Source organism: Leptodactylus fuscus, chromosome 1, assembly GCF_031893055.1.
Source record: "Leptodactylus fuscus isolate aLepFus1 chromosome 1, aLepFus1.hap2, whole genome shotgun sequence".
NCBI classification, from domain to species: Eukaryota; Metazoa; Chordata; class Amphibia; order Anura; family Leptodactylidae; genus Leptodactylus; species Leptodactylus fuscus.
In genome coordinates this window covers 109,300,736-109,325,553 of record NC_134265.1, presented here as the reverse complement: position 1 = coordinate 109,325,553, position 24,818 = coordinate 109,300,736, and the positions used below count along the sequence as shown (strand labels likewise).

Below are 24,818 nucleotides of genomic sequence, written 5' to 3'. Positions count from 1 at the left end.
GTACAATCGCCATGCAGTAAATGGGGATGCTGTGCAGTTCCTATTCCTTGAATAAGAGCGATGTTGCGCGTGCTCGCTGCCCAATGGCATCCTCTGACACTCGGATGCTGCTGCAACAGCTGATATGTGCAGGGTCTGAGTATCGGATTCCCACAAATCACATACTGATAATCTATCTTGTGATGATGGAAAACCTCTATTAAAGGGGTTGTTCAGGAATTTGAAAACTCGCTCAGGAGGCAGTTGAAGGTGAAACATTAGATTAATAATAATAAAAAAAAAAAACATACCTGGTACTCTGGTGTTTGCTACTGCTGTCCATTCTGCTTTGTGCAATGAAACTGGAAGTCTTACTCCACATGTGACTGCTGAGGTCAATCAGTGGCCTCACCAGTTACAGGAAATGAACTATGATGTCACTGGTTCCCTTTCCTGTGGCTACTGAGGTCACTGATTGATCTCAGCAGTGACGTATGGAGCAGGACTTCTGGTGTCAATTTCAAAGAGGAGGTTGACGATTCAAGAATGTAGCTGAAGCTACGTATACGAGTAAATATCCAGATTCTGGGATATCTCTGGAAATAACACAGGTACAACTACAGCCATTAGTGTCATATGAAAGATGAGCATCATTTCATATGATGCCAAATTTCTAGATTTTATAGTGACCCTCCCTTATCATTTTCTTTTACACAAGCCCCTACTCCATATACAGTGAGAAGCAGGAGACAGCTCTTAATATAGAAGCAAGAGAAAGAATAAAGAGATGCAGGATATCACAGAAAGGAACCAGAATATAATAAAATATATTATAAAATTTATTGCTCAAGTACTCCCAGAAACTCAAAAGTTATCTGAAAGTTTAGTTAAACTTTAATGCCTTTGTAGTGTTATCCCATGTTGAATGAATTTGGGCAAGCAAATCGTCAAGATTGGCTGCTGACAGTTCTCTTAGCAATTGTTGACCAATGACATCTCACATATGTTCGATGGGAGACAAGTGTAGAGCTGCTGCAGGTCGTAATAGTATGCTTAAAGAGGATGTTTCATGTCCTCATAGATGTGCGGTATTATATACTTCTAGAGAGCCGATAGTGTGCTGAATTCAGCATACTGTTGGCTTTCTGGCTGTGCGCCCTAGTGCTGGAGATATTGGTGCCGTAATTTCGGCACCAGTATCTCCCCACTGTTAAAGAGGCAGGTCTTACAGCTCAGTGTCATTGCTGGGTTGTGATGAACGCCCCCCTGACAGTATTCTTCCATAACCTTGTACTGTCAGGAAAATGGGTCAGTTCTGCCATAATATATCTTGTAAATAAAAGGACTTTATTCACAAACACTGATGTGTGAATAAGACTATGATAGCCTTTGAGAGCAGAGTAGTGAGGTCACTTGAACTGGACATCTAGCTTGTGGCCCAGTGTCTTTCAAAAGACATGTAATAGTCCACAGTACTGACAACTTGGTGTAGGTGTGCAGTGATTTGGGAGAATGATGGACCGAGGTCTCTCAGTTTAAGGTCCTCCTAGTTTGAGTCAAGTGGCGATAACTGCCATGTCAATGAACAGGAGGCATCACTCCATCAGCTCGCACCACTAGACTTGATTTTTGAGGTTTCATGTGGCTGAAAAAACTTTGCTTTCAGTCTGGATTTTATACCCTCCCACTTGTCACAGACTTGAGCTATGTGTAAAATGTCATTGTTTGCAGATCTTAGCGACACCTCTTTCCACAATCTTCATACCTTATGGCTTGTCCTTATTGGTGTTACAGTCTCAATGTTGAGTTGTGTGTGTACAGATCACAGATTGTAGCAATCTTTGGGTGCACATCTTCCCCAGCGTCATCAGAGAACATAGCACGAGTACTGCTACTATGGAGATGTGCTCTAGGTATAACCCGCTTTATTCCATTTTTCCGTATTATTTTAGGCCCCTGACTGCAGTCGCTTCACCTATTGACTGCCATGGTACAGAGGAGTTGTATGAAGCAATGTGTAGGATGTATACAGCACACACTGCTCAAGTGTATATGAGAGATATGGTCTATACTGGAGACTGTTGCTATATTGTTAGAAGAATTGAACTATTGGATACAGGATTCAAGCAGTTAATCTGCCATTGATGTTATATGAGGTGTTGAATGCATATAGGTGTGCATCGGATTTCCCCATATAAATAATAGTCACGGTTGTCTTGCTGACTTTAGCTTCTTCCTGTTATATAATCCACCTGCTGGCTGCAAAATGTTCACACTCTGGAGCAATTGATGGCTATAAACACCTCCAGGTCTGAGGTGTGATATGCAGTAAGTCTTTGCCCTCATCCGTCTTATTTTATTAGAACTTAATTCAGTCAATGCCTGGATAAAGCAACATTACCTGCTTCAGTGGGGGCAAGTCATGTAAGGCCGGAAATATGATGATACTTCATCATATTTACTACTAGATGTAGGCTATTTTCTTTAAGACAGGGAGGCAGGCATGCCACTAGCAATAGTCAATGGTGCCTACAAATATATACTGGTAGCTTTCTGAATTCTCTGAACCCTTTAGGCCAAGCAGGGTCTCATAATCCTGTTTTGCCCTGTAGATACAAACACTATTCAGTCACTGTCTTTAGTGCAAAATGGACCAATGGTAATAAGCATTTATTCTTCAAAGATTGTATGTACATACTTCATCAGATGTATGCCACTGTATAAGTTCCTACATAAATATCCGAGAAGGGAAAAGTAGGAATGGGGTGCAATATAATATAACTGATATAATATAGTATTAAAAGAACTGTACCACAAATATATCCAATTTAGGCTAGGTTCACACTGGCACTGGGATCTCTGTCATTCAGGTCCACCAGGGGACTTGAATGACTAATAGTCTGTTGGGTTTCTGACGTTTTTATACTAAAACCGGTGGAGAGAAAAGTCTTCTTTGCAGAGATTGTCTTAGTGAGAGAATCACTTAAATGGTGCCTAGTAGAGATGAGCGAACACTGTTCGGATGAGCCGATCCGAACAGCACGCACCCATAGAAATGAATGGAAGCACCTGTGACGCCGGCCACCGGCAAAGTCAGCGTTCCAGGTGCTTCCATTCATTTCTATGGGTGCGTGCTGTTCGGATCGGCTGATCTGAACAGTGTTCGCTCATCTCTAGTGCCTATATCATTGTAAAGCGAGCCGCCATTTCAAATATTATATAGAAAGATTCCAGTCTTCCCTTATTACCAGTAATTATATTCATTGATATAGATATTTTAATTATATTAATAAAAGTTATATATTAATGTGTCCTATATCTACTTTTCCCTTCCATGATATTTATGTAGAAAAAAAAAAATGGATCAACCAAGGTGTGTGTGTTTTAATTTAAAAAGTATGACAATGTCTTGGATCGGCGAAAAACGGAGAGTACATGCATGACATCTCTGTGCTGCCTATGATTTACACCGGCCCACAGGCTTCATTGGGTGTGTTTGGTCCGCACAATGGATTAAAAATATGCATGTCTCGAGTGGACAAAAACAAATGTCTGCATGTGCCCACTGATATTTTCTGAATAAGGCCTAAGGGTAGGTTCACACTACCTCATTCTTTAATGTCTGTTGCTCTCATTGATCACAGGAGAAGAGCAATCGACATTAAGTGAGAGTTGTAGATGGGACCCCCTCTGTCTGGGGTCTGTTTGCATTCATCCCATTGGAAAAAAAACATGACTGAAGCTTTCTTACATCATGTTTTTTACTTTTCTACTGACCGAAAAAAAAGTTCTGCATGCAAGATTTTTTCTTCTGCTACAAAAGTAAATAAACATGAAGAAAGACCGTGCCTGTCATGTTTTTTTACATTATTATCAATGGGTACAGACACAGACTGAGGGGCTCCTTCCATGTCTGTTACTCTGCTACAATTAATGTCCTATGCTAAGCTTATATGTCAAGGATCTGACACCGATCTTCACGCTGAAATCTGCATCAAATCTAAGCTCAGTCTACCTCCTATGCAAATGAATGCTGCTCCCTGCACCCTGTACTTATGCAATGGAAAAATTCTGCATTGGCGAGAGTAATGACAATGTTCATTATTAATGGGTAGCTAAGGACATTTGTGACAATGCTGTGAATTAACCCTCAATATGAGTGATCTTATGGAAAGTTAAGTTCACAGGTTGTGGCTGGTATTTAACTACAGTGAGCCTGAAACCGAGGTGACGCACAGGCAGGTCAGTACGGTTTTCATATTCATGTCATGCAGGTAAAAGTCAACTTTCTGTATGGTCATTAACAATTGCACTTATTTTAGCTTCCATGAATTTGAAAATGGCAGCAACATAAATGAGAGCAGTTTTGTCTGGGCATAACATGAATAGTTTCCATTGTCATCACTTGCTTTTATTAAATGGGTTATGCCATAAAGAATAATTATTCCCTATCCAGATACATCCCGTCCAGCAAAGGGCATGCATCCATTCTGAATTCATAACAGGGGTAAAACCCCCAATAATTCAATGGATAGAGGATAAATATTCTTTGTGACATAATCGCTTTAACTGGGTAGAAACTAGGATTTCCTTCTATGGCTGGGTTTACCCAATACGGTTTTCTGGACGTGGTTCTCTCCCTGTATAATCCATACCTGGCTTCGGCTTTACAAACTGCATTAGAAACTCTGAATGTAGAAATCCAGCTTAAGGCACATGTAATAAAACTTAGAGGAACTACTTCAAGCGGTTGTAATACCAGCAGTATATTATATTGAGAAACATCCTGTAATATGGGAAAGAGGTGGGGGGCTAATAATCGCACCAATTATTCATGCTTTTATTTCTAGTAGGTGCTAAGAGACAGCTATCGCTTTATTTGCCGTCTGGTCCAGGTTGGAAGGGCTTCTGTGTTGTATGTCTAAAATCACCTAATAGAAAATACTACCACTATTATATTCAGTAGAGTAATGCATTTTCACTTTTTTTTTATTTTTTTAACTGTAGTTTTTATTGAAAGGATTTTTATAAAATACAATATAACAAAAGAGTTGAAAACATAAAAAAACAAGAATGTCAAGCAATGCACATACCATCAAGTAGACTGGGAATGTATACACATCACAAAAACCTGAGAGTGGAAATGAGGGGGTGGGGGAGGAAGGGAAAGGGAAGGAGTCAGAGACCATTCAAAATACAGTATGCGTCCCAAGATGACCATATAGCCTGGAACGCCTCAACAGTATGATAAAGTGTGGCCGTCAAGTTCATACTACAGCATTTTCACTCTTTTTGCATACTTATTGGATCCTATTGTCTTAGTGTTTTTCAGCAAACCATACTGTTTTCCGATTGACATAAAGGCCAAAACAAGATATTGTGGTAATATCAAGGAAGAATACACTGGACTTCTAGTAATAGCTATGAATACATAGTAATGTCTCCCCCTGCTCCCCTCTGATGGGCTGCTTTGTATCCTCATACAGTATATATCCGATCATTGTTGATCTGGTAAAGGAGGCCATTTTCCCCTTAGAATCAGATTCCTAGTATGCTATTGTATTGCATTTGCTAAGAAGGTGTTCTGTGTTAAGCGACACAAGGGCTCATATATTAGGCTTGTGCAAGGATCCTCTGCGGTCTACCATTGCTACATACATAACTAATCCTCTGTATTATTTGTGTCAGTCTGATAGATCGACATAAAAATACAATGCAGCATTGTAAACCTCCTAGATTTGGGGGTTTCCGGCATTTTGTATTGATGCCTTATTCTGAGTATTAGACCTCCACCCAACAACTGCTTTGGACTATACAGCGGGAATTCTAAGGATCGGACATCAATATAAAATGTCCGGTAACTGCATTTAATCTCTACATCTTTTTCACTGAAAAAAATCAATATTGGTACAAGACCATAGAATATGATCTTGCATCATATATGTATGACAATGGGGTTGAACATTTTACCTCAGTTACATTTTACGTGTATAGGCCACACCCCCTATTTATAGGACACACCCCCTATTTATAGGACACACCTCATATTTATAGGCCACACTCCCTATTTATAGGCCACACCCCCTATTTATAGGCCACACCTCATATTTATAGGCCACACCCCCTATTTATAAACCATGCCAAACCACTGAATTTTCGTTTTGGTTATTCACATATAACGGCTCGTTCACATCTGCGTCGTCGGTCCTTATTGCAGGTTTCCGTTTCCTGCATAAAACAGATGCAGGAGACGGAAGCCTGCAGGAGACTTTCTCACCCATTCATTTGAATGGGTGAGAAAGCTGTCCGGCCGTGCGCGGCAGTGAGCGTTTTGCGCTCTCCGCCGCGAAACCGGGTTTTATAATCCGGACACAGAGTCGGACATGCACTACTCTGTGTCCGGATAAAAAAATCCGGTTTCGCGGCGGAGAGCCTAAAACGCTCACCGCCGCGCACGGCCGGACCCGATCTATGGTTTCCGTCTTCTGCCATGCAGAAGACGGAAACCATAGTACGGAGACCCAGACGCAGGTGTGAACCCAGCGTTAGTGATAGTGAGTGACATATCCTTTAGCCAATGGCATTATGACACAAGGTGGTAGGGGTGCAAATAGTTGAAATAATTCTTGTGAGCAGGTTCGCATGGACTCATTCAGCTGACTTTTTATTTTGGTTATTTTTCATATAAGCGCCCAGCCCTGCTGAGACATATAGCTTACCTGGATCACACTGTGTCCCTTTCTGATATAGGTTTAGGTTTCTCAGTCTGAGCCTGTGGTGTTGGCTGCCAGGTACATAAGTCATTTTGAGTATATGACACATTTACTTTAGCATTGGAATAGTTAACACCTCTTAAAGCTTTCTAAGTAGATAGATAGCTATAAGTAAAGTAGTGTAAAATGCATATGATCCCCTTCAACCTTCCGCACAAGATTGTAGGATTGTTCTTGAGTAGAAAATTACAGATTTCTATCTCTTAACTAGAAACTGTCACGATCGTTTGGTGCAGAACCTTCTTCACCTACAGACTGATAAGTGGAGGACATTGTCACACAACCTACATGACTTTATTCTATTTAATTTTATATTTTAATCTCTTTCTGCCAGTACCTGAGCTACTCTGAAAATACAATATCTGCTTATTTGGAGCTGGTATTTTAATGATATTGAATGAAGTGTTTTGTAGTATTTCTACACACAATGGGCAGATTTGCTAGTGCTGCCTAATAGTTAGTGTAAAACAGACTAGGCCGCCTAAAACTGTACCAGATTTATAAGTGTCTAATGCTAGGTGATCTGGCATATCTTTAGCCTAACTACACCAACCTTTTGTTGGCTACATTTAACTTGTCAGTAAGTTTTCAGATATCTTAGCCTCATTTAATATTACCAAAATGTAATGCGACTTATTTTAAGATGTTGCTGGGTTGTTGTTTTTTTTTGTTTTTTTTTTCTTCTTAAAAACGCTTTTAATTTTCCGCCACTAGGTGTCTCCCTTCTAGGTGCATAGATATATCAGGGTTTAAGACTGGAGAACAGTGAATGCAGAGGAGAGTGGCTGTTTTTCTCATCACAGCATCTGCAGATGGCTTTCTCCATGCCCAGCAGACACTGAGAGAATTCTACAGTTTTTACAATTGACGCTGGGTTCACACCAGCGTCTGGACTCCGTTATCAGGTTTCCGTCTGACATCATGACGGAAACCTGTCATGCCGAGTCTGGCACTGAGCGTTTTGAGCTCTCCGCGGCGAAACAGTTTTTTTTTTTTTTTTTTTTAAACCGGACACAGAGTACTGCATGTCTGACTCTGTGTCCGGTTTAAAAAAAACTGTTTTGCCACGGAGAGCATAAAACGCTCACAGCCGGACACTTTTCAAACCCATTCAAATGAATGGGTTTGGAAAGATGCCAGCAGGTTTCCGTCTCCTGCCCAGTTCTCCCGGAAACCTGCAGAACGGAGTACGGGCACAGATGTGAACGAGCCTTTAAGGAGAATGAAAAATGATATATGTATTTCTACATACTTGTGACTAGATGTTTTTGTTACTACAGTTTGGATATCAGACGCACACTATGCAGCTTTCTTTTACCGTGTTCTGATTTCTCTTTTTCTGTGTCCAAAATGATTTTTGCTGCGTCATGTCCAGTATGTCAGTATCTCCTATATTTGTTTCTCTTTGGCTTTTCTCAGCTATTTGTTTGACATTTTACATGAGACTTTACAGTAACAACTGGCAGAATTACATGTAAAATCTGTAATTTATAGGGGAGGAGGGACTGCTCCCTATTGTATGCACCCACAGACTTGGGGTATGTTCACACGGCGGTAACCTTTGCCGCCGTGTAAACTCTCCGCGTGGCTAGCCGCGACGGAATGCTGATGCAGGGCCAATTAGGCTCGAATGAATGGGCCTAATCAGGAGTGAGTCTCGAGCCACGGACATCGTGGCTGACTTAGCCGCGGAAAACGTGGAAAGATATGATGTGTTGCTCCCATTGAAGTGACTGGGGGCCTTTTTTGCAGGCAGATTCTGCCTCAAAATCCACCTGCAAAAACACTCCATGTGAACTAGCCCTTAGAATCCGCACAAAACCTGATCGTACACTGTGTATGAAGGCTTATACATTCATGGAACAGACTGCCCAGCAATAGCCAGCGCATATTTCAACTTTTCAGGAAAATCCAGGTACTTTTTAAGGCAAGTAATATGCCATGGTTTTGTTACATTGAGTCACATCTTAAGCCTGCCCATTTTCATGTAAGTCCCACCTACTTTGGCCCAACCCCACCTCTTTGTCAGTCAAGGTACAAAAGTGTGTAAAACAATAAATGTGGAATATTGCATATCTACCATTTTTTGGATGCAATACTAATACTAATGTTCGTATGTTCAGCATTTGTAAGTCTAGCTTTTGGGTCTGAATGAGTAAATAAAGATTGTATTGTTTTCAACAGGTGCAGAAGTTGCTATGTATGTGCCCTGTGGATTTTCATGGAGTGTTTCAGCTGGATGAGAGGCGCAGAGATGCACTTATTGCTTTGGGAATTTTCCTGGTTGAATCAGACCTTCAGGTAATCAGCTAACTACACTTGTTACATTGCTATTTCAATAGCCATTATGTTACTACATCATCCAATTGTTTTAGCGGTAGCTGAGACCAGTTAGGTAATTCATATGAAGCAGTTGTGACATGGTAAATGTATTATCACTATTATCACATGGCAGCCTTTTAATTGAATGTCCATGTAATGCAAAGACTGTTTAAGTCCACCTGAGCTATGTATGCTCTCCCTTCTGGGTCATGGGGGCTCTGTAATATGGCACACAGAAAGATCATTATGATCCTTATAGGTAACAGACTCCATGACAATTATAAGGACTAGTCCTTTCTCAACACAAGCTGCAAAAATGGCAAGCCCTACATATTGTTCAGGGCTAATAGCATATAAATAAAAATCCCACACTCTCATCATGGGGTCCCTTACACTATAGTGCTGCTTATTCCCCATAAATTAGTTCCTCTTACTTAGTAAACCACACTGGGTACTTAATCCTACAAAACTAGAATAATTCCAAGACATATGAGCCATCCATAACAGTGCACAATGAAATGTTTCCAACACAGTACCTATATTATATAGACCATGTATCTCCTCCCATGATTCTGTATTGCTCTCTGCTTAATAAGAGTATATGGCCAAACTATAATATGGATCTGTAGACATGTGGTCTTGTGTGGTGCTTATGTATTCTCTTTCCGGAAGGAATGACTCAAGGTTTAGTTTTTGAAACAATGAAGGAAATCGTATTACAGACGTGGACAATGCATATATAGAAACTTGCTTGTGAGCAGCCATTTGAATAAAAGTGTTATTTATAGCCAGTGTTTGCCGAATTGCCATCAGAGATCACCACTGGTGAAAAAAATTTGGCTAGGAATTCACTTCTACGCATTTAGTAATTTCTGATATTACTTATGATTTTTATATTTTCTTTGTTTTTTTTTAGCACAAAGAAAATATTGTACCTTACCTCCTGAGGCTGCTCAGGGGCCTTCCAAAAGTACTCTGGATAGAGGAGAGCACTTCTCGAAAAAACAAAGGTATGTATAATTTCCTAAAATACCACCTGGTCAGGTGTGTATATTCATCAGCGACTGTTTAAAGTTATGTTCTATAAATTGTACAGTGCTGCGGAATATGTTGGTGCTATATAAATAAATAAATAAATAAAATGTATTATTATTATGTTCTCATGGAAATTGCAGCGGATTTGGGGGTGAATTTCACCCCCAAAGCCGGGGCAGATTCAGCCCGGAATATGCCTCCCATTGTTTTCAATGGAAGGCCGAAATCACACTAAAACATGGAAAAAAAGAAGCGTCCTAAACAAACTTGCGGCTGATCCAGTTGTGGAGACTCACTGCTGATTAGGCCCCTTCATCTGCAGTGGAAAGCCACTGCGGAATTCCTCTTCATTTTCCCTCTATGTGAACATACCCTAATAAATTGTGATAACATCAGGTAAACACAATAATCCATGACGTTTTGTCAAAAAGTTGAGCAAAGTACATATTTAACATATTTAGCCCTATTTGTATGTGAAGAACTTTATATGAGGCACCACTGACTAGTTTATTCATCTGTGAATAAACACTAGATTCCATTTTCTTCCTCATGAATTTCATCTAACTCCTTGCTAATATATTACTGTATATACTTGAGTATAAGCCGAGTTTTTCAGCACAGTTTTTGTGCTGAAAAAGTGCTTCTTGGCTTATACTAGAGTCATTACGGTAATTTTCTGCTAGCAGGCCAGGAACGCAGACCCCGCCACACCCCACCGCTCCATCACATGTCGGGTGACGTGGCCACGTAAGCTCAGGCCCGCACCGTCGTGTGTCTGCTTCCCGGTGTGCTAGCAGAAGTACTTCTGCAGTTTGAAATGTAAAGCATCACCACGCTCCTGACAAGAGTGTGGCGATGCTGTGGGCCCCGGCACCCGCCCCGTTGTCTGGATGCCGGGTCTGTAAGTGTAATGGCGCCGTAGCAACCGGCACCTCTGCAGAGATCTCAGGTACGAGCCACGGCAACTCCGCTGTAAGAGTTAACAGTGGAGATGCCCTGAGGGGATGTCACCCCCCCCCCAAAAAAAAAAAAAAAAAAGTTTAAAGTTAACCCCCAGGCTCCCAGGTCTTTCATCGCTATTTTACTGTTGCGGCTGTTCTATGACCCTCCTCAATAGTAATGTATAGAATCTCCCATAGACGGCAATCAAATGATTGCAGGTTCAAGTCCCCTGGGGGGGGGGGAGGGATAATAAAATGGTGAAAAAAAAAGTTTAAAAAAAAAAAAGGTAATAGAAAATAAAAGTTATAAATCACTCCTTTCCCTAGAATACATATATGGGCGAGTTCACATCAGCAGGAAACGGAAACCTGCATAACAGAGATCGGGCACTGGTGTAAAGCTACCCTCAAAGTAAAAAATTACTGTGAAACACATACACAATAGGTATCCCTGTGTCTGAAAGTGTCCGGTCTACTGAATATAGGCTATCTGCAGTGCTCCTATTCCGTCAGGAAGGGTTTAATAGGAGCACTGCAGATACCCTATATTCAGCCAGGCTGAGTTCCAATTGGTGGTGGGGGGGGGGGGGGGGAACCCAGTCCTCAAGCTCAGGGAAGGGGCAGACAGATAACCAAAACACCCCCTCCCCCTCCCCTTCTCCAGCACCCAGCATCTACTGCACCCAAAAATTCCGGCCATTTTAATTTTTGAAATTTTCCAGTAGCTGCTTCATTCCCCCCCCTCCCCCCCCCCCCCCCCGGCTTATACACGAGTCAATAAGTTTTCCCAGTTTTTTGTGGTAAAATTAGGGCCTCGGCTTATATTTGGATCGGCTTATACTCGAGTATATACAGTATTTGCCCTACAGAGCTGTTATCTGTGCCTTGAATTCCAGTTAGTAGAAAGCAGTTCTACATAAATAAGTTCTTACTTTTTTTTTTTTTTTTTTTTTTTTTTATGGGATAGCTATACTGTATTTACTGTAGTCATTAAAAGCAGAGGTGTGGCAGTGTAGAAACTTAAAGGCTATGAACATCTTTGCACTGATTTTATTCTTGTACTATACTTTTATGTTATTATACTAATAGGTCATTAAAAAATTACAACAATTTTGCTGCTTCACAGTCTTTGTAACTTCTTTTCAAAGCCGATTCAGGTGGAGAGGGAGAGATCACACGCATGCAGCATTCATTTAGGCGGCTCTAAAGTGTCTTTCCACCTCCAGCCTCAGGCCGCATCTTAGGACTTGTTCACACGGGCACAGAGGGGCGGATTATGGCGCGGAATCCACGTCATAATCCACCCCCTCACAATGGTGGTCTATGGATGCCGGTTTCCGTCTTCTGCTGACAGAAAACGGAAACCTGCATAACTGAGATCGGGTGCTGGTGTGAACTTGCACTTATATGTATTCTAGGGAAAGGAGTGATTTACAACTTTTATTTTTTTATTACATTACATTTTTTTTTTTCAACTTTTTTTTCCCACCATTTTATTATCCCCACCCACCCCTAGGGGATTGAACCTGCAATCATTTGATTGCAGGTCGCAGCGCCAAAAGAGTTGCATCAAACACTTAAACATACACAAAGTCATCAATAAAATTTACATTTGATGTTCCTAACCAGTCCATACCTGATCCCTTTTTTTTCTTTTTCTTTTTTTTTTTTTTTTTTAAACTGTAATTTTTAGAAAATTCCCTTAAATATATTATACATACAAACAAAAAGTATAACAAAATAAACAATAATAAAAACCTATACAAGGCTATACAGAGGGGGCGTTCCTCATAGCGATGACGCTAGCCTGTGAGGAACGCCTTTCTGACAGTGGGGTGATATCAGTGCCGACACTAACAGCACCGTTATCTCAACCACCAGGGCACATACTGCAAAAGCACACTTTCAGCTTTCTAACGGTATATAAAATTGCATATTTATGAGAATATGAAAGGTTCTCTTTAATTCAGTTTAGCCAATAACATGTAAAAATATTTTTTGCCATTTGAGATGTATGTAAGTTTTATTGAATGCCAATCGTTCTGGTTTTTTTTTTTTTTGTTTGTTTTTTTTATTGCTTGTAGTTCTCATGGTTCTTTTCTTCTGACAGGCATGCTTCCAGTAGCAGAGACATTCAGCTTCTGCCTTGTTACTTTGCTGTCAGATGTTGCTCACAGAGATGCGACCTTCAGAGGACAGGTAATAGATTTGTTGAAATTTGAGTCCTATAGTTAAACATCTGATTATTTGCGGGGCTATATCCTTCTATCCTTAGGTTTTATTATACATACCTAATTGATGCAAGTGCCAGCTCTGGAACTATTTTCTTATTTAAAAATAGGGCTTTGTCTGTTCCTAAAAGTGGATGGGGAGGGCTTGCACATGTATGCATCTCTCCATTTTCTTGTATGAGAGTTATGGAAATAGCTGATCTACTCAATACAAATCCATTCTCTCCTTATCAGACTATGTTAGACATAAAAAGTCATTAGATTTTCTAAACCTGGATGGAAATTGGAGTGGTTACTAGAGTAGTGCATGCATATCATGATTAGTTAGTGTAGTTAAACTGGAGGAACAACAACTTTGTGTCGCCGCAAAGACCAGTAGACTTTAATGGGCGGACACTTTGCAAACCCATTCAAATGAATGGGTTTTGAAAAGTGACTGCTGGCTTCCGTCTCCTATCTAGTTTCTCAGGTAGAAGAAGGAAACCTTCAAAGAGGAGACTGGGCGCAGGTGTGAACTGCCCTATACAAGTTTATTGATCTCCGGAATAAAACTATGGATACATAAGCATCAACGATAAATAGACTTAAGACATGGGGGACTATGGAAGTCAAGGGTACCAGAAATGCCAAGACTGTGTGTGCAGTAAAGCATGCAAAAATGGGTAGGCTGGTAATAAATAAATACATGATACTAAATCCTCCAGGATTTATGTATGGTAAACATACATAACATCAAGGTAAATAAATATCATACATAATAAAAAAAAGTCCTATGGATTGAAGTAAAAAAGGAATGCAAAGTACTAGCCCACACCACATAATGACCGCAAGAGACAACATACCACGTTGTCAAGAAACGCTTTCAAACATTCCTTTTTTACTTTTATCCATAAGACTTTTTTTATTATGGTTATTATGTATGGTATTTATTTACCTTGCAGAGGTAAACGCAAATCTCATGCCCACTTTGCGTTTAAAACCGCAGTGCAGACACGCTGCGTTTTCCAAAACCACGGTTTTGGAAATCGCAGCATGTCAATTATATCTACGGAAACGCCGGCGGCTTTCCTGTAGATATAATTGTAACAAAGTCCGCGGAGGAAAAATCTGTGAACTTACTGTTTAAAGTGCTTTCCCGCCACGGTTGTTCCCACTACACTTTAGTTCTGCTTATCGTCCCATGGTGCCTTAGCCTTAGGGTTCAAATGGAAATTCCTCTTCACGTTCCGACGCTGGCATTTTTGCACGGGCTAGCATTTTTTCCGCTAGCTAGTGACTCTCATTGAAATGAGTAGGAGTCAGTTTTTGAGACGGATTCCGCGTCAAAATCCGCCTGCAAAATCCTTGGTGTGAAAATACCCTTAAGGTGGAGAGGAAAAAAAAAACCAGATACACAAAAGCAAAAATGGGTTCAGTCTTTAAGGGATTAATATGGTGATGAGAAGTCTTTTATTATGGTTCAATAAGGGTATGTTCACATGGAGGAGAAGGTCGCGGAAACCTTTTCTGCCTTGTGAACGTTCTGCGCCACTTGCTTCGATGGAATGCCGATGCAGCATCGCCATTCTGTCCTGGTATCCTGCTACTATGTAGGCCCGAATGAATGGGCCTACACTGGAGCGTTTCTCGAGCCAAGGCTGATTCATCTGTGGAATCCGCGGCAAGATAGGGCATTTCTACTTAGCTGAAAAAAAAGAAGCGAGCAGCTCCCGTTGAAGTTAATGGGAGACGTTTTTGGTAGCAGAGTTTGAGGCAGATTCCGCGTCAAAATCCATTGCCAAAAAAAATCTGTGTGAACTAGCCCTTAAAGGACACAATTAGTAGATACAGAGATCACAAAACAGTGGGAGTCTGGAATGACCACTGGTGTGAATGAAAGTGCCACAACATTTTCATATACAAACCTCAAACATAAATATTATTATTAATAATTATTGGAAAACATAGCAACAGGATACTTAACAGCATGAAAGCTATAACCAAAACCCGGAGAATGCAGGACGAAATGATGGAACAGAGAAAAAGGAGAGAAAAGTGAATGAATGGAAAGAGAAGAACTATGTGGCCTAGGGTGAGGGGTGGAAAAATGAGGGAGAGTAGAGGTAAAGAAAAATCCTGGCACTGCTTTTTTATGTAAAGGATTGTCACAAACGGGAGAAATTTTATTATTGTTTTTATTTAGACTTGAATTTGTAGTATTTCCAGTGCATTTACATTTATGAAAATAAGTTAGGATTTTGAACTTTGCTTTTTTAATTTTTTATTTTATTTTTTTTGAACACTACTAACAGATACTAAGAGTTTCCTCATTGGCCTCTAGCTGGGTGATGGTGCTAATATTTAGAAAAAAAAAAAAAAAAAGAATAGCCTAGTAAAATACATGTCGCAGACATAGGGTTTACTTCAGTATTTGTTAAATGGAACAGAAATGCCTTGTGAACGGAGCCTAAGCATGGCATAATTTATTTGACTGAAAGTTATTTGCTTGAGTTCTTTTTCGTAATAATTCCTTATCTGGCAGTAGTTTATATAAGCCCTTTGCCATGTGTCCTCAGATATTGGAGACAATCCTAGATGTGATGCAATGTCTACTAGGAATGTGCCAGTCTCCACAGATCCAGGACAAAGGTAAGCTGCTTGTATCAAGAGGCTTTGCTGACACAATGGCCTTCTATGCTTTTCAAGTAACTCTACTTGTGTGTTTCTACAGTTTTTTTTATTTTATATAAATCTATGTAAAATTCATCTTAATAGTTTTTTACTAATGCACCTTCAGTTATATGTATGCAAAAAATAATAAAAAGTCTAACTAGCCAGAAAATACCTGATCCAGTACACTTATCTTTGTGTATGCACCACCAGACCTTTGTAATTCAGGGGGATTCTGGTTATTTAACATTACCCCCAGGATGTAACCATTAAGATTCCCACTGATAACAAGAATGGGTGTCCATTGAAGCTCCAGAATAATCGTGGCTTGTTGTGCCTTCGTGCCTGCCATGTCTAGAAGTCTCATAGAGAACCAGTGGAACAGCAGCATGCATGCTCTACCTGTCAGTCCATGCAGATTGCAAACTGTTCCTTCTGCACCCATGTTCAGAAGGAATCCCGGTAATTCAGTGGTTCTCAACCTTTCTAATGCCGTGACCCCGCAATAAAGTTCCTCATGTTGCGGTGACCCCAAACCAAAAAATAATTTTGGTGGCTACTTCATAACTGTAAGGGCTAGTTCACACAGGGGGCGGTATAGCAGATTTATAGCGGATTTAGGCACTGAGAGTGACGCGGGGAGCCGCGTCACTCTTGGGGAAAGACACGACTGTCGCGGCTTTACCCCCGGAGTCGGCTCAAATTAATGGGCCGACTCCGGAGGTTGCTGCCGCCAGGCGGACGCCACGGCTCACCGAGCCGCGGAATCCGCCTGAAGAAAGGGCAGCCCGCTTCTTTTTTCCGTGAGCGGCAGCATGCCGCTCACTCGAAAAACAAGCCTGGCGGTCTAAATAGACCTCCATTGTGAGGGGGCGGATTATGAAGTGGATTTTGCACCATAATCTGCCCCCTCTGTGCCCGTGTGAATGGCCTTAATTTTGCTACAGTTATGATTCGGAATGTAAATACCTGTTATGCATTATGTATTCTCATTGCTACAAATCAAACATAATTTTTAAACATAGTGATTAATCACAAAAGCTCTCTTCCACAAAATCTGCTGACCCCCCCCTTTGCTCACACAGCCTGAACCCCACCCCCCCATCAGCCTGAAACCCCTTTCCCCTCATCTTGCTCACACACAGCCTGAATCCCCCTATCATGCTGACACACAGCCTGAATCCCCCTATCATGCTGACACATAGCCTGCATCCCACTATCATGCTCAAACACATCCTGAACCCCTATCATGCTGACACACAGCCTGAACTCCCCTATCATGCTGATACACAGCCTGAACCCCCCTATCATGCTGACACACAGCCTGAACCCCCCTATCATGCTGACACACAGCCTGAACCCCCATCAGCCTGAACCCTCCTATCATACTCACACACAGCCTGAACCCCCTTTCCCCCCCTCTTGCTTACACATGCTGTCTCTTCTCTCCATCTTACCTTCCAGCCTCCATTCACTGCAGCCTTCTCTTCCTGTGTAACTCGGCACTGTCCTGAATTGCTCCGCCCACACCAAAGCCTAATCACATGGTCCCAACGTCATCAAAGGTCCTTCAGCCCACTAGGATTTAGCAGCTACCCTGCTGCAAAATGTAGTGCCGCTTCTCAGCGGCTAAAGCCATCGGATATATGTATTTTCCGATGGCTTTGGGCGACCCCTGTGTTTTGGTCGTCCGACCCCCACCGGGGTCGCGACCCATAGGTTGAGAACCGCTGCAGTAATTGAACTCCTCACGAACAGATAGTTCCCCCCCATTCTGTGGATTATAGGGAGTAACTTGAAATTTTTCAAATATCCCTCTAAAGACAAGGTTGATCAGATCATCTATTGTCCACATCTTCTGTTGATAAGCAGTGACCGAAAATATCATTCTGCGAAAGAAAGCATTAGTTTGTTTTACAAAGTACCTTTTTTTTGTGACAGGAACTTCATGATCTTAATGTGAAATTTTGAAAATATTTTTCATAAAGTATTAGGCAGTTTCCAAGATTATTGCATTAAACACCTATGTGATGGAAAGACCACCATTGTATGATCAGCATATGTGAGCCCACCCACCACTTAAACAGAACCCGTGAACCCTCTCTTTTAATTGTATTATAAGCTTACTGTACAGAAAGAACATATAATCACAAACCTCTAATATATTCATTTGTGCTTGAACTCCTTGCAAACAGATCCCAGCAAAGCCTGATCCAGCTGTGGCCTTCTGCCGAACCTTTTCGGTCTATTATGGTGTCAGAGCCTGGGCTCAAAAAGAATACACCGGTGGCCAAAACCTGGCTGCAATACTCATTGAAGTGCTCATAACTGTAGTTACTGAAGCAGCAATACAAAGTGTGACAATGCTTGGTACTGCAGCTCAGCCCATAAAATTGAGCAGAGCTCAGTGTACTTGAACTGCACTACCAGGCACAACCATTCTCAACACTATGTTGGTATTAGTTCCTCTCTCAACCAAAAAGGAAATACTGATGCACTTTTATTAAAACAACATTGGGTTAAATAGTAGCAAAGAAAGGAAGAGAGATGACAACAAAGTTTTCATATTCATTCCTGATTGGTATGGTACATCTCAAACAGAAAAAGTTTAAGCAGTTCCATATATAGCCAGCTACTCCCGGTCCTGTGTGATAACCTTGGGGGAGATGTCTTCTGGCAGCAAGCCAGTCATTTGTTTTTCTTGTACCCATCTTGGATATAGGCGCCATCTTATATAACATTATATCAGTTTCAAGCATAAGCACCTGTATCTAGTGTTCATTTTTTAAGGATAACAATGTTTTTCATACATTACATAATTATAACCTTCACCGTATAGTGTAAATTGTTAAATCTCTCACTTTGCCTTCAGAATACCTGTGCAAGTATGCGGTGCCCTGTTTAATTGGTATATCTCGGGCATTTGGAAGATACAGCAACACTGAAGAGTCTCTTCTGTCCAAGTTATTTCCCAAGATCTCTCCTCAGTCTCTGAAGGCCACAGAAGAACTGGAGGGTATCCGTAGACGCTCCTTCAATGATTTTCGTTCTATACTTCCAAATTCACTCCTTAATGTATGTCAAGGGGACTCATTGAAGAGAAAGACAAGTAGTGTATCCAGCGGTTCACAGGTAAATATACATATATATAATACTATATATGTTTCTTGTCAGAAACTGAAAGGGGTTGACCAGTTTGAGAAAAATATTGACAGACAAATGTTATTTCGTGTATAATGAAAGGTTATGCAATTTTCCAGTATACTTTCAATATACTTTATCAATTGATATAAAAAAAGCTGTCCACATATTTCTCAATAGTGAAATACTTGGTTGGTTCTCAACCTGTGGTACATGTACCCCAAGGGGTACATCAAGCAGTCTCAATGGGTACATTCCACAGCTGAGCAACACTCTCTGGAATGGCAGATTTAGTAAATTCTCAGGTTACATGCTGCTGGGGGGACTAGTGCTGCCCAAATCGCACACCATCTTCAAATCATAAGGCACAGTGGCTGCCAAACAAAGGTAGACATGGGGTCAGGTCTTTTCTACAGCAGCAGGTAGTCTCTGCTGAATAGTCATACAGCTTTTAATTTCTATTGTATAATTCAAGAGAGAAAAGCTGGTCAGAAGCTAAAAGACCCTCCAAACTTTTATTGTATGCCTGCTACAGGTGCCCCCACAAGTAAAAGGATTTGCTTGTCACTATGCAAGTTTTTCTTTCCCACTTGAATTTGGGAGATGATCAGTGTTCATTGGGGTACTGAGTTGGACCTTTTTTCATAAGGGGGTGCTTGAGGTTGAGAGAACTTGATATAGACAGTATATATCATTGTAATGGATATTATAATGGATATATAAGAAAATATCGGCGAAAGCCTACATTGCCTTAGTTCAGTGTGTGCCCAAGGACATGAAAGGTCCTCTTTATATGGATCAGTACATTTAAAAAAAAAAAAAAAAAAAAAAGAGCCAGTAGTGCTACAAACACTGGTGTTGTCTGACATTTGTTTAGGTACCTACACTCACCGGCCACTTTATTAGGTACACCTGTCCAACTGCTCGTTAACACTTAATTTTTAATCAGCCAATCACATGGCGGCAACTCAGTGCATTTAGGCATGTAGACATGGTCAAGACAATCTCCTGCAGTTCAAACCGAGCATCAGTATGGGGAAGAAAGGTGATTTGAGTGCCTTTGAACGTGGCATGGTTGTTGGTGCCACAAGGGCTGGTCTGAGTATTTCAGAAACTGCTGATCTACTGGGATTTTCACGCACAACCATCTCTAGGGTTTACAGAGAATGGTCCGAAAAAGAAAAAAACATCCAGTGAGCGGCAGTTCTGTGGGCGGAAATGCGTTGTTGATGCCAGAGGTCAGAGGAGAATGGCCAGACTGGTTCGAGCTGATAGAAAGGCAACAGTGACTCAAATAGCCACCCGTTACAACCAAGGTAGCCAGAAGAGCATCTCTGAACGCACAGTACGTCGAACTTTGAGGCAGATGGGCTACAGCAGCAGAAGACCACACCGGGTGCCACTCCTTTCAGCTAAGAACAGGAAACTGAGGCTACAATTTGCACAAGCTCATCGAAATTGGACAATTGAAGATTGGAAAAACGTTGCCTGGTCTGATGAGTCTCGATTTCTGCTGCGACATTCGGATGGTAGGGTCAGAATTTGGCGTCAACAACATGAAAGCATGGATCCATCCTGCCTTGTATCAACGGTTCAGGCTGGTGGTGGTGGTGTCATGGTGTGAGGAATATTTTCTTGGCACTCTTTGGGCCCCTTGGTACCAATTGAGCATCGTTGCAACGCCAAAGCCTACCTGAGTATTGTTGCTGACCATGTCCATCCCTTTATGACCACAATGTACCCAACATCTGATGGCTACTTTCAGCAGGATAATGCGCCATGTCTTAAAGCTGGAATCATCTCAGACTGGTTTCTTGAACATGACAATGAGTTCACTGTACTCCAATGGCCTCCACAGTCACCAGATCTCAATCCAATAGAGCATCTTTGGGATGTGGTGGAACGGGAGATTCGCATCATGGATGTGCAGCCGACAAATCTGCGGCAACTGTGTGATGCCATCATGTCAATATGGACCAAAATCTCTGAGGAATGCTTCCAGCACTTTGTTGAATCTATGCCACGAAGAATTGAGGCAGTTCTGAAGACAAAAGGGGGTCCAACCCGTTACTAGCATGGTGTACCTAATAAAGTGGCTGGTGAGTGTATATTGTTATACTTAACATCTAATGTTTGTGGCACAGCTGACACTTATTTCGCATGTACAGGGTTTACCTTTTGGACTTTACCCGGAGATGTGATCAACCTAAGTAATGTCCTATATGTATTTAGGTGTGTATGTATGTAATTCTAATACTAGTGGCACAGTAATTGGACATATCATCGCTTTCCCGTTATGTGCATCAGGGCAAAAAATATTGCTGCAGTTACCGGTATCTCTTCACTGTCAGAAGGGCGTTTCTGACAGTCTAGACGGGCTGTGAGGAACGCCCCTCCTGACAGTACTCGTCCATAGCTCTGTACTGTCGGAGGGGGCGTTCATTACTGTCCAGCCATGATGCTAACCTCTGAGGAATGCATCCCCCCGACTGTACTCCTCCATAGACTTGTACTGGGGGGTTGCGTTCTTCACAGCTTAGCGTCATGGCTGGGCGGTAAGGAACGCCTGACAGTACAGGGCTATGGACTGTACTGTCAGGAGGGGCATTCCTTACAGTCCGGCTAGACTGTCAGAAACGCCATTCAAACAGTGAAGAGATATCGGTAACTACTGGTGATTGTTTGTTTTTTGTTAATAGGATCAAATTTGTAAATTCTATTTTAAGAAGAAATTAGATTTTTGTTACTGTGATTGTGAGAACGGCTAGGTCCTCGGTATGTAAAATCGATTTGAGGTCGGAAAATCCCTTTAACCTCTGAGTGCTATGATCAGAATAAGTTTGTAGCCTTTTAAAAGTAAACAATACATGTTTACGTTCACTTACCGCAAGGAAAGATCTAAAAAAGGATAAAGAATGGACATAGAAAGTATATTAGAATTTTTCAGAGCTTTCCATTTTCTAATTATTAGACTTTTCATTAAAGAGTACTTGAGTTTTCATGAAAAGTTGAAATCTCTGCAGGGATTTTCTGGGAAGTGTTCTATGACTATATAAGCCTTTATATATTATGTCCTTCTGTTTTTCTGCTGCTAATGTCCCAATTTTGACTGATGAACATTCTACATTTTGCTTTGAAGCTTTGGGCGTGTAACCTGTACCTCCTCTATCAATATAACTAGTTTGGTTTGTTTACATGTAATTCTGCCAGGAATAACTGTATGAGAGCAAAAATTCAAAACAAAAGACGATGCTGGTATAAACCAAATGGGTGCCAGTCTTGGGGCTATTTGACACAATATAAAAATAGAAACATCAGGCAGCACTCCCACAATTTTTTCACTTTACTTTGGGATGATTTTGCTAATTTTTGTACAAGATCAAACAAATTGCTAAGAAAAGCCCAAAAGACCATCCAGGAACACTGAACTGCAAATGTATACAGGTTCCCACTCCATTCTAGCATCTACCATGCAGGCAGGACGCAGAAAATGAGCAATCAATGAGCACCGTTAGGAGAGCTGATTGCAGTCTATGAATAAGATACAACACAAGTATCCAGAAGTACAAATAAGGGCTCGTTCACATCTGCGCCCGGTCTCCGTTCTGCAGGTTTCCGTTTCCTGCATAAAACAGAGCAGGAGACGGAAACCTGCAGGAGTCTTTCTCACCCATTCATTTGAATGGGTGAGAAAGCTGTCCGGCCGTGAGCGGCGGTGAGCGTTTTATGCTCTCCGCTGCGAAACCTGGGTTTTTTAATCCGGACACGAAGTCGGACATGCAGTACTCTGTGTCCGGATTTTAAAAAAAACTTTCGCGGCGGAGAAAATAAAACGCTCACCGCCGCTCACGGCTGAACCCGGTCTGTGCTTTCCGTCTTCTTGCATGCAGAAGATGGAAAGCACAGAACGGAGACCAGAACGCAGGTGTGAACCTAGCGTAAGACTTTCTTTCTTGCATTATAAGCTATGCAGAATGTTTAGTCCTTGTAGGTTGCAGACATGTGTAAGGCTGTAAGGAAGATCAGCCTCTATCATCTGCATTCACTGTGTGACAAGAGAAAACCCCTTCGCCTCAATGTCTTGCAGTCTTGTTTCTAGGGAAGTAATACACTTTAAATAGAGATACAGGTATATAAAAATCAGTAATTGGTTGTTAAACAAGAATATTACACCATTGCCTTTGCCTTATAGGTGAGCCCGGATCGAGTTGTTCCCCTGCCTGGTTCTCCTGCAGCATCCTCCATCCAATATTTTGAAGGTAAGCAGAATTGTGTTGATCATGTATTAGAGCTCTGTATTAATAGAGAAATGTTACTTTCCTTGGCTTTGCTTATCCTTATTGTTAATCCCACGATGAAGAAGCGAAGTTCATGATTCTGCTTGTTTCTTGTTATCGGACAATAGTACATTGTATTAAAGCTGAGCTGTTAGGTCACTTGTCTGACAGTGGGGAGAACTGAACTGTTGTCTGCTTCCAAGCTCAACTAGCGGAATATTGGAAGTGGCTATCAAAATAAGTGTAGAAAAAGATTTCTAACTGGATCAGTGGAAAATAAGGCAATGTAGTGCTGTTTTAAATAACAAGATAAAGGTTCTGTGTATGGATTGATCCTGAATGTGATCCTAGAGTGCATTAACCCATTAACTGCCAATTATTATTTTTTTCAATAATATGGGAACTGCACTGTGAAAATGACCTCATGTGCACAAGGCAATGCATGCACGTGATCTGTTTAGGTTTCCTGCTGGAACACGTGAATGTTCTGTTTCTATTCATCAATGACAGATGGCATTCATAGTCGGGTTAAAGTACCCGATCCCCAATTGGGGATCTTAGCAGTTAATGGGTTAAGAATACTCTTGGTGCTGTATTATAAGCTTTTCTTCATGCACTTTAGAGCACACAGTATTATTCCATGCCATTGCACAGTGGGAGTGGCTGTGGCACTTCAGCCACTGTGGTGACTTCTTTAAATGGGTGGTTGGTAGTAGGGCCGGAAGTCTTACCCCACTGATTTTGTTATTTAAAAAAGTAAATAAAATTTAAATTAATCACATAAATTAATTTTTTAAATTACTTTGTTAAATAACAAAAACAAGGATCAATTTCTTTTATTTATTTTTTTATTTTTATTTTTTTTTTTTACATCTGATTAGCAGATCCATTTAACAAAGAATGAAAAGCCATCCATTTACATAGGGATCGATGTTAAATAAATGTAATTAAAATTTAAATTAATTACATAAAAAAATTTTTTATTACATTTATTTAACATCGATCCCTATGTAAATGCATGGCTTTTTGTTCTTTGTGTTTGTTAAATTGATCTGCTAATCAGATGTTAAAAAAAAAACAAAAACAAAACCTGATCGGATTGTAGCCTACATAAATATGAGTTTTTCATTACTGTTTGTCTTCTTCTCTACTCACAGGGTCCTATTTGCCAGATGGGAGTGCGGTAGACCCAGACTATTACCTCACCACCATCAGCTCTAGCTTCTCTGTCTCACCTCTGTTCACTGGAGTCAACAGTAAAGAGTTTGATATCCCCCAGGAAACCCTGCGTCAACTACTGTGCATGGTATAGTGTCATTGTCACTTTGACCTATTCTTATGATGCTATGCCCATAAAATGTTTGGGCTCTTGCATAACTCATTATAGTCAAGTCCTTTTATTTCACAAAATGAATTGAGAACATTTGAGAACATTTGAGGTGGTGCAAGGGCGCTGCCACATTGGGCCCC

The 24,818-nt window shown here is 41.0% G+C and overlaps 1 protein-coding gene across 1 annotated transcript in view; it reads left to right on the top strand.

Annotated features, from left to right (window-relative positions):
- The window catches only part of PI4KA (phosphatidylinositol 4-kinase alpha), a 114,427-nt gene that overhangs the window by 2,465 nt on the left and 87,144 nt on the right, over positions 1–24,818 (top strand). The window contains exons 2-8 of the mRNA XM_075275525.1: positions 8,937–9,053; positions 9,991–10,084; positions 13,161–13,249; positions 15,837–15,909; positions 18,803–19,062; positions 23,264–23,330; positions 24,506–24,654. Coding sequence (XP_075131626.1) covers positions 8,937–9,053; positions 9,991–10,084; positions 13,161–13,249; positions 15,837–15,909; positions 18,803–19,062; positions 23,264–23,330; positions 24,506–24,654 — 849 coding nt within the window. The remainder of the gene's footprint in view (positions 1–8,936; positions 9,054–9,990; positions 10,085–13,160; positions 13,250–15,836; positions 15,910–18,802; positions 19,063–23,263; positions 23,331–24,505; positions 24,655–24,818) is intronic.